We start from the raw sequence: 10,969 nt of genomic DNA, 5'->3' as shown, positions 1-10,969 counted from the left end.
GGTTTCCATATCTAAATGGATCTTTGCTTGGATAAGTGGTAGACCTTGAGACCTAAATACCCATTCTACACTAGAGCATTGGTTAAGCCTTATGCACTTCAAGCATACCTTTAACAACAAGTAGTAGTTATTAGTTGACTTAAGTCTAGTTGAACTCCATGGTATTGAGACTAAGAGAGAGTGTAGCATAAAAAAGAGTCAGGATTTTAATTTGACTTTCTTTCTATTAATGAGTAGATCATAGATGGATTTTGGTATCTAATAAAACCTTAGGGTAGAAAATGTAAAACTCATGTCTATTGTTGTGTTTGCATTAAGTGTTCTTGTTCTTTAATTTCAGAATCATTACAGAAAAATGGATTGGCTATATGTTGGCATAAATTGAAAAAAACTATTGAATTACCTATCCAACCTCCACCAAGACCTTGTCCAAGGAATCAACCACCTCCTTATCACCTACCACTTGCTTTCAAGGACATCAAAAGAGTACTTATCTTGGATCTAGAGGGGTTAATTCTCAAGACAATTGAAATGAAACATGGAGATTCTATGCCAGCTTGGGCTCAACGCATGCGACTTGTGGAGGATAAAGATGAAGTTTATCATGTGGTGCGACCAGACGCACAAAGTTTTTTGGAATTTTGTGTTGAATACTTTGAGCTATGGATATGGAGTTGCTATAACTTAACAAGGGTGCAACGCATCACACAAAAATGTTTTCCTGAGCAGTATACCAAGTTCAAAGTGTTTATGAGTAACAAAAATTGCCAAAATCCAAATATCATGTTAGGATTTACAATGGTTTATCACAAAAATTTGAGTGATATTTGGAAGATATTTGAGGATTTGGATGCAAACAATACCTTAATGTTTTATGACACTCCATATAGGGTGATGTGGAACATGCTAGGGACATATCTTATATTTCCAAAGATGTGGAGGCAAACTTCCGAGCAACTTCAAAACTTCTTGCAGAGAACAATAATTCCATGGTTGGTAGGATGGTTGTATGCAAGAGATAAGAGAGTCTATACATACAACACAATTGTAAATTAGTACAGTGATTCTGGGACAAATTATGTCCTTGGTGTGTACTTGTCAACATGAAAGCATTGAATAAATATGTCCATAAGATGCTTTATTTATTCTAATGTGTATATTTACATTTGTATAATTTAATATAGTCTTTTTTTTTTTTAAACAAAGGTGTGTCAATTTTATGAACACTTCAATGGAGTGCACCCTACTCTAAGAGGACTTCAATGTCCTATTGGAGTGCATCCTATTGTAAGGGGACTCTGATGTATTGCTAGAGTGCACCCAAATTTTTGGGGACTCATTTTTTATTTGATTGGGGCCTATGTTGGATCATATAGTAAAAGACATTCATTTTTTGTCAATTCATATCGAGGTTGCATTTATTTGTAACTAGGAGAGAATTCATGTTTGATGTCAAAATAAAACTTGTATGGATCAGAGAATTCATGGACTTTAAATATGTGAGAGGGATCTTTTTATTGGGCACAAATGTTTTCTTCAAGAATTTTATCATTACATCCTTTATGTAAAAGAGTTTTAGAACCTAAAGGACTTTGAAAAGAAAACTATGGAATCTAAGTGCATGTATTCTTGAATGGCTTGAAAGTTGATGTATACATGCATTTCGCCTTGATGAAGGTTAGATCTAACAAGATGAAAAGCTAGAATTCTTGGACGTTAACTTTGTCAATTTGGTATGAAATAACATATTTAACTTTCTTTTCTTATGGGTGGAAAATATATTATTATGTGTATTTGGAACCTAATTGCTTGACCTTCAAACCAAGATTCCTATGTTATTTTTTCATATACTTTTTTGTAATGGATTAAGATTGTGGATACAAGGTCCACCACTTGTTCAAGCTAGATCTAAGAAAGTATATATACTGAGTCTTCAAACTAGTAAACCAAGGGAAGAAAGAAGCAGGTTCCATCACTTTTCCAAGCTCGTCTCTAGAAAACATAGAGAGATGCTAGGTCTACTAATTGTCTAATATAGTCATGGAGAAATGATAGAAGGTTGATCCATTTGTCCAACCTATCATCTCTAGTAAAATGGGAGGTTTGGCCTTAAGATTCACCATGTAACCAGCCTATACTTCATTGTATTATGAAGAGTAGAAAAGCAAAGCTCCACCACTTGTCTAAGGTAGTTCCAAAATCAACATGGAGAGAAGCAAGCTTCACCATTTGTCCAAGGTAGGTTCAATTAAAACATGGAAAAACTCATATATATTGTACATGGAAGATTTTTTTCAAGGTCCACCACTTGTCCAATCTAGGATCCATTAAAACATGGATAGAAACAAGGGTCCACCACTCGTCCAACCTTTAGAGCTGCAAAGTTTACCGGTTGTCTAAACTAGGCATGGGAAAATAACAGAAGGTCCACCACTTATCCAATATATTATCTCTAATAGCATGGGAGGTTTGGTCTCAAGATTTAAGAATTGGTTGACCTGTATTTCATTGTATTATGATGAATTTGGTTTTAAGGTCAACTACTTATCCAAGCGATAAGTTTATATCGTGAATGGTATTCCTTACCATCACTTAGAAAACCAATGATATGTTGTACATGGGGGTGTTTGTTACAAGGTCCACCACTTGAAACATGGGTCCATGCTATGTTGTACATGGAGTTTTTGTTTTAAGGTCCAACACTTGTCCAAACTAAGCTCCATTGAAACATGGAGAGGAGAAACACTCCACCACTTGTCCAAGCTAGGAAACATTGATAGTAGTTGGTTTAGTTTGAAGATCCACCACGTGTCTAAGTTAAATCTATTGAAACATAGAGAGAAGCAAAGGTCCACCAATTGTCCAAGCTAGGCTCCATTGAAACATGGACAGAAGCAAGCTCAACCATTTCTCCAAGATAGGCTCCATTGAAACATGGAGAGAATAAATATCCACCATTTCTCTAAGCTAGGCTCCAGTTGTCCAACCTATAAGGTTATATCTTAAATGGTAATCTTTCTAATCACTTGGAATACCCATGATATGTTTTACATGGGGGTTTTGTTCCAAGGTCACCACTTGTCCAAGCTAACTCTATTGAAACAAGGAGAGAAGCAAGCTCCATCATTTCTCAAGATAGGCTAGCCTGGATAAGTGCACCTTGAAACCAACCTTCCAATGAGGCAATAGAGCATATGCTACATATTTTATGTATGCGCCATGCCTCAAATTAAGAAGTTCTAGATTAGAAGTGGACCTTGCTTGAATGTCACATGCAATAAAGTAAGGAAAAATAGCCAAGTGGATTGTATTCCTCAATGGATCCTTGCTTTCACAAGTTGTGAACCTTGAGTCACGTTTACATTAACTTGGACAAGTGGTGGACCTAGAAACCAAGCTCTCCATGTTGAGATAAGTTGTAGGTAGGACAGTAGAACATAGACAACGATAATGGATGCAATATACTCGTCTCCTAATAATCCAATTGATTGAAACCATGGTATTTTAGTTGTTTTCATTGTGTATTGTATGCGCATAAAGTGGAATGAGACCTTAAGAAAACTCAAATTTTTGACAAAATCTCTATATTTTGTACATGATATATTGAAAGTTGTCCAACCTGGGAATTGGGATTTTCCCACTTTACCTAATATGGTCTTACCGTACTTTTTTATTGGATGAAACATATACAGCCACGTTAAACCCCATGGCAAGGGGGTGGCAGAGGGCAGGTCAATTGCAACACCTCTATGTAGACAATGTTAGAAGTGTATGTTCTTTGATCTCCATGTCTACTAATGCTTGTTAAGTGACTATCACCAACCACAACCTTGATGGTAGAAGAGGATCTCACGCGAGACATTGCCACATACAGTTGACCATGGGTGAAAACAGATGTTGGGAGATACAATCCAAGAACTCCCAATGTTTGGCCTTGTGCCTTGTTGATTGTCATCCCAAAAGCACAACGTAGGGGAAATGGCGGCGTCTCAAATCAAAAGGGAGACCTTCTCTAGATCCCATGAGAAAATCAATCCTTGGAATGAACACTGCATTTACTCCATGTGACCCTGTAATGATTTCTGGTTCAATCACCTTGTTGTGGAATTGCTTACAAATCAAGTGTGTCCCATTACAAAGACCACTTCTTGGATCCAAATTGCGAAGCAACATAACTGGAGCATTCTGTTTCAATTGTAAAACATGCAGTGGAAAACCTCCCCCAAGATCTAAACTATTTACAAACTCACTTGTGAATAGAATGCTATCACAATTTGAATCACACACTAAGTCCGCACTGATATATTCCTTATAAGTACCAGGAAATCGTTGCAAGCCCAAATTGTTTATAGTATCCACCTCCTTGTTCCATGGAGCCAAAATTGCTCTATCCTTGAAAAAGGATGCATGGCAAGTCTGTGTTTCAAGGTCTCTATATATGCAAGCAACCAATGCTTGCAAATCATTTTGTGGTAGCATCATGAAAGCCGGCAGGGCCAAATTATCAAGTATGTCCCCATCACAAACATCGCCATTACCAATATCAAATGTCCATTGCACAAACTCTCTTTCAATAACATTACTTAAACAATTGACCACTCGCATATTCTGTGTTAGATGCATGATTTCTGTACATTGCTAAATGTATGAGTGGCACTAAGATGCATTAACAATGTCTTCTCTTCCCCCTTTATGCACAACAGGTAATATCTATCTAAAATCACCACCAAGGAGGAGAACCTTTCACCAAACAACATGTCATTTTTCATGACATCTCTTAGTGTCTTATCAAGAGCCTCAAAAGCCTGTCTATGAGCCATGGGGGCTTCATCCCATATGATCAATGAACTCATTCGCAACAACTCAGCAAGCTGGCTGTTTACTTTAATGTTACATGTGGACTCAAAAGTTATATCAATAGGGATCTTGAATCTAGATTGTGCAGTCCTTCCGTTGTTGAGAAGTCACTGCTGCAATCCCAGACGATGCACATGCCAAAGAAACTTTGGACTCTCCTCATATCCGAGAGAGCAATGCATTGTAGAGATAAGTCTTTCCCATTCCACCTGGCCCATCCAAGAAAAAAACAGTCCCTCTTCTCATGCCAGCTGCTTGTAAAACCCGATTGTAAGCTTCTCTTTGCCCAACATTGAAAGATGATTCCATTGGAGCAGACAATACTCTTTGTTCATCTCTGTTATACATGAACTCTTCAGCAAGCACTCCATGCTCACTCATAATTTGCAAGGTGTGATCCACCTGCGGCATTCCAGAATAATCTGAGAGCCTCTTTCCATAGTGTTGAAGCATTGTCTCTAAGTTTGACAAAGCTTGGTTTTGTGCCATGTGTTCACAGGTATTCGCATCATTTGTGCGAACCCTCATATGATATACATGGTCCTCAAAAAGCTCCTTACAGAAGAAATTCCACAATGCACCAGGATGTATTGGTTCACAAAAAAACAAAATGACTACAAACAGTAGGCGCAATTGTTTCCCTGTTTGTTGAAAAGAAGCTTCTTCCAAACAAAGAAACCATTCATCATCAACTTGCAGTAATCCTCGTGCATTACATGTTTCTTTCAATGTGTCATATACTCGTCCATTGAAGGTTCTAATATCCTCAAAAGACTTACATCCTTTGCACATGTTGAGTAACATACACAAATAGTACAAATCTCCAACATTGGGAACAATGTGGTACATTCTTCCAATCATGTTGCCAATCTATCTTTGAGTCCATGTTCTACTTGCTGGCTTCCAAACCCACTTTGTTGGGAAGTCTATGTACAACAAATCGTTGGCCTCTGGATATTGTTGATTTGCAACAAACCACTCGATGAGCGTTGTCTTTTTGCTGACCTCTCCCTCCACCACACTCTGTACAGTCGCTTTGTCACTAAAGATGACTTGATTTTGATGAGGCAAGTGAACTTGGAACCGTTGTATGTCAGGTTTCTCTTGATGCATGTGAAACCCAAGTATACGCCAGATAGCCTCAGATGCTGATACATATCGAGCATTAAGATAGTTTGTAACTTCATTTAGAAGCCCTTCACTATCTTGTAGAACAACAGTGGCCCTGTCATGTCCCTTATACACATACTTGTAGAGATATTTCACAGCGGATATAGTGGAGCAAACCTCCACATTGATATGTGCATTGTACCTTATTGACAAAAATGGATTGTATGGAACAATCCATTTATTACTCATTTGCACTTTATTTACGAACATTGTAATTTCCATCATCCCTCCTCATGTACGTTGGGTATCCATCCCTAGCCATAGTAGTCGATGCACTGAAGCTTCGAGGATATTTAAACCTGCACTTTCCATCTTTCATACATGGAGCATTCTTATTCAAGTTTCCACATAGTCCATGCACATTACACCGACTGATAACATCATACAACTATGAAAACATTACTTTATCAGGAAGCTCCGCACACACAATCTTATCATAATGCAATGTCTCTGTTGGCTTATGCTCAGGTGCAAGTATCAACAGAATGTGAGCATGAGGAAGGCCTCTATTTTGGAACTCGATCACATAAATGTGTCCGATGACCTTACCAAAAATAGCTCTCTTAATCAGCAAGCCCATCAAATCCTTGAACTTATGGTAGAAAACACGGGCAGTAAGATCAAGACGATCATTGGATGTTTGTCCAGGCAGTAATGCATCATGTATCTCCTTCCATCCAGGATTGCATGTGAATGTAATGAAGAGATCATGTTTTCCTCTCTTGCGTGCAATTGCCATGGCATCCCGGTACAACTAGTGCATATAGCAAGGGCCACCAACATACGAAGAAGGCAATACAACCCTTCTTCCAACATTAGCACCCAATAACAGTTCTCTATCATCCCTTGTTCCATCTCTTGCTCCAACCATATCTGTCAAGACTTGATACACCTCACTGCGAAGTTCACTTTGATGATCACGAACCCACAAAATCCTCAACTCCTCCAAACAACTATATGCATCAACAATATATTTTTGCAGTAGCCTACCACCATGTAAAATACATTGTGTCATGTCATCTCTAATTTGCAATCTATACTTGTAGAAATCCATTGTAGAAATATACTTTAATGTAGTTCCATTTACTCGCTCTTTGTTTACTTCCGCTTTGTTCACTTAGGGTATGTAAGGATTCCAACCTTCTTCACCATTTGGAAATAGCAACACATATAATAGAGGCATGTATGACCTATGGCAATTTGAGATTTATTTTAGACCACCACCCACAAGATTCAACACAATATCACGATGGCCAATGTTGCTCTCTTCACCCTGACCAGGCATGATTGCAGCAACTTCCACACTTGTTGGAGCAGCATATTGCCAGCCATTTGTACGCTTCTCAGTAATGACCATCCTAATCTCCGGACTATTGGAAGTTTGGACCATTGTAGCAAACCCCCTAAAAGCTTGAACATACGGATTTACTCGATGCATCATCGATTGCAAGCTTTCCAAAACATTTGGTTTGAGTTTAGAAACATGACTCATCCTGTTTTTCAACTCATTCTCAGTGTCAAAAAAATACAACTGAGAAAAATGAGGGATTTGACATAATCGCTCTTCTGGCATCAATGGACCAATGTTATGATAAATAGATCCATGCACTTTGAAGGTATAGATTCCCTTTCTTTGGCAGAGAGATTCATCTATATGAGCTCCCAAAGAAGCAAATTCCAATACACTATTGTATGCTCTGATATGTTTCAAGACTTTCTACTTCTAGTATTACCCCTGTGCATCAATTCCCTTAATTCTAAAGGAGGTTCACTTAATGGCGGCAAAGAAACATTTCCTGAGTTGCAACAACTCTTCCCCACAAATGTGCGAATGGTCTTTGCTTCTGTTTTCCAAGATAAAGCACCACAAAAGGAACATGCAAAATCCAAGTTGCCTATGTTGTGAAGAATACACTTTTCATGAGAAATAGAAAACATAGAGATATGCATCAAGGAAGTGGCCTCAAAATATAAGAACGGACCTCTCCAAGAGACTCATGATTTTTTCCTGGTTGCTTTCTATGCGAGAAAGTTGTCCTTGCATTGAGCTCTGCTACTGCAAAATACCATTGATCTGTAGCTGCATCCTCTCCACTAGACGATGAAGATAAACCCCTTGCTCATATTGTGAATGGCTCAACCAGTGAATGCTCTCTCTATAGGAAATCTATGATTCCTCCGCTCTGTCACATGAGGCTTGAATTTTGGAGCATACTGTGTGGATGATACCTAGTCCATCTACAATTTTATTCTTTGCAGGTCCATCGCCACCTCGGGCAACGCGCTTGGAATTTTGTAAATTGTTGCTTGGGTCTCTCTCTGGGGTAGAAAATATCACCTCCGAAGAATCTCCTCCAGAGGTAAGCACGTGCTCCATCTCTGTAAGAAATAATAAGATATATATTTAGCACCGGGTTATAGATGTTTTTCTCTCTATCTATTTCTCTCTCTATTTTTCCCCTATCCACCTCTCTATACCTCCCTCTCTATGGCACAAGGTGGCCATAGAGAGAGCAATAGCCAAAGCTTGTGTGTAGGATGTCGTCTCTTGGAATGCACTGATTGTGGGATATGACTAACTTGGTTAGGGCCAAGAGAGCGGTTGCCCCATCCCTCTCTCTCTCTCTCTCTCTCTCTCTCTCTCTCTCTCTCTCTCTCCCCCCCCTACTCATGTGTAGGCATATCCCACAATGAGTGCACTTCAAGAGACGACATCCCATAGATTAAGCTCATTGAAAGAACTTTTTGTGCTTTATGAAGTGCATGGCATTTGGCATACATGTCGACCAAGGCAATGCTAGAATTCAAGAGAGGAACTTCTCCTTTTTCCGAACACTGACTCACAGTCTCAATCTCACATGGAGAGTATATTAAACGTCTTCAAAGGGCCAAGGTCTATGAGACCAAACATTACTTTTGAAGACCTATTTTTTGTAACTGTTGGTAGACTATGGAAAACCAAGCACCAAATGGAGGGGATTCCAACCTAAACTTTTAGCGTTTCAAAAAGCATAGCTCACACCACCAAGAGGTCTTTCAGGGTGATATCCGCTGCCATATCTCAAACCCTCAACTGTTAAGAGTGTCATATTGTTCTAAGAGTGTCATATTGTTCTAAGAGCATCACCTAGTGTCCGGTGGTACAGAGTGCGCTCAAGATGTTGTCAGCGCTTATCTCAAACCCTCAACTGTTAAGAGTGTCACCTAGTGTCCGATGGTAGCTGTTCCAATCATCGATTGAGGTACACTTTAATTTATTTGGCTTGTTGTGCAGTGCTTAGCCCTACTCACATAGGGCTTTGATCTAGTTTAAAACTCAAACGATAGCCTAATTTTCTAAAATTTTCTCTATTTCGGGGTGGAATTTCTCCTTTTTCCCTTGCGCTCAAGCGGCATTTTGGAAATTGAAAACAGCACGATAGTAAGCTGAAACACATTTTTCTTGAACACTGACTCACAGACTCAATCTAGCGTGGAGAGGAGGGAGATGAAATGAAATGAATGAAATGTTATATTAAACGTCTTCAAAGGGCCAAGGTCTATGAGAGCCCGTACAGATGACGATGATGCTGCTACAGTAGCCGGGAGGAGGATGTCGAGTCCGTGTGTGCTGCTGCAATAGCCGGCTCAGATGGCGATGAGCCCACAAAAATGACGATGGCGATGAGGAGCGATGACAGCCCGCGTGCGCTGCTACAGTAGCCCGGAGGAGGATGGCGTGCGCTGCTGCAGTAGCCGGGAGGATGAAGGAAGGCTGCAATGGCGAGCCTGCGTGAGAGTCGGTGGTCAACACTACGTCATGATGAGAGCTGTGAGGGGCGCGTGTGGGGGCATGAGGTTCTGTGGTCACCGCTGCATGCCGAACATCCTCGGGCATTGATGACGATAACTCACAGTCTCAATCTCACGTGGAGAGGAGGGAGATGAAATGAAATGTTATATTGGCCACTTCAAGCTGGACATTTCCCGCAATGAGTGCATTCCAAGGGACGACATCCTAGATAGGAATCTCCTCGTGCACTTTTTGTGCTTTATGAAGTGCACCACATTTGGGATACATGTCGACCAAGGTAGTGTCAAGCACGACGTTTTCTTTGAACGACCCCAATTTTACAATATTATCATGATTTTTTTTGCCCATATCAGCATCTTGTGTGATGCCACATACCTTCAAGGTTCATGCATTTGGAGATATGCCCTCTCTTTGCATTTGTTAAAAACAACCTAGAGCTTTGTGACCGTGACCCTTGCCTCAATCTCACATGGAGAGGAGGGAGATGAAATGAAATGTTATATTAAACGTCTTCAAAGGGCCAAGGTCTATGAGAGCCCGCACAGATGACGATGATGCTGCTACAGTAGCCGGGAGGAGGATGTCGAGTCCGTGTGTGCTGCTGCAATAGCCGGCTCAGATGGCGATGAGCCCACAAAAATGACGATGGCGATGAGGAGCGATGACAGCCCGCGTGCGCTGCTACATTAGCCCGGAGGAGGATGGCATGCGCTGCTGCAGTAGCCGGGAGGATGAAGGAAGGTTGCAATGGCGAGCTTGCGTGAGAGCCGGTGGTCAACACTGCGCCATGCTGAGAGCTGTGAGGGGCGGGTGTGGGGGCATGAGGTTCTGTTGTCACCGCTGCATGACGAACATCCTCGGGCATTGATGACGATAACTCACAGTCTCAATCTCACGTGGAGAGGAGGGAGATGAAATGAAATGTTATATTGGCCACTTCAAGCTGGACATTTCCCGCAATGAGTGCATTCCAAGGGACGACATCCTAGGTAGGAATCTCCTCATGCACTTTTTGTGCTTTATGAAGTGCACCACATTTGGGATACATGTCGACCAAGGTAGTGCCAAGCACGACGTTTTCTTTGAACGACCCCAATTTTACAATATTATCATGATTTGTTTTGCCCATATCAGCATCTTGTGTGATGC

General features: G+C 40.5%; 2 protein-coding genes across 2 annotated transcripts; both read right to left on the bottom strand.

The window, feature by feature from the left end:
* Nucleotides 1–3,951: 3,951 nt before the first annotated feature.
* LOC147433142 (uncharacterized) lies at nucleotides 3,952–4,605 on the bottom strand. The gene has a single exon (XM_086492038.1). It carries the CDS (start codon nucleotides 4,603–4,605, stop codon nucleotides 3,952–3,954), a length of 654 nt encoding a protein of 217 aa, XP_086348164.1.
* A 411-nt stretch (nucleotides 4,606–5,016) lies between these two features.
* On the bottom strand, nucleotides 5,017–6,249 carry LOC147433141 (uncharacterized). The gene is made up of 2 exons (XM_086492037.1): nucleotides 5,751–6,249; nucleotides 5,017–5,639 (listed from the first exon to the last, which is right to left on the bottom strand). The coding sequence occupies exons 1-2, from the start codon at nucleotides 6,247–6,249 to the stop codon at nucleotides 5,017–5,019; spliced, it is 1,122 nt and encodes a 373-aa protein (XP_086348163.1).
* Nucleotides 6,250–10,969: the final 4,720 nt, after the last annotated feature.

This window comes from Adiantum capillus-veneris, chromosome 20, assembly GCF_014529385.1.
Source record: "Adiantum capillus-veneris isolate H3 chromosome 20, ASM1452938v2, whole genome shotgun sequence".
NCBI lineage: Eukaryota > Viridiplantae > Streptophyta > Polypodiopsida > Polypodiales > Pteridaceae > Adiantum > Adiantum capillus-veneris.
This window is presented reverse-complemented; position numbering and strand designations above follow the sequence as displayed.

Bases quoted from the DNA above. Each gene is read 5' to 3' on its own strand.
- LOC147433142 (XM_086492038.1), bottom strand. From the start codon at position 4,605: ATGCGAGTGGTCAATTGTTTAAGTAATGTTATTGAAAGAGAGTTTGTG.
- LOC147433141 (XM_086492037.1), bottom strand. From the start codon at position 6,249: ATGGAAATTACAATGTTCGTAAATAAAGTGCAAATGAGTAATAAATGG. The intron at 5,640-5,750 runs GTAGAACATGGA...ACATGTGCAAAG, and splicing joins GTGGGTTTGGAAGCCAGCAA to GATGTAAGTCTTTTGAGGAT.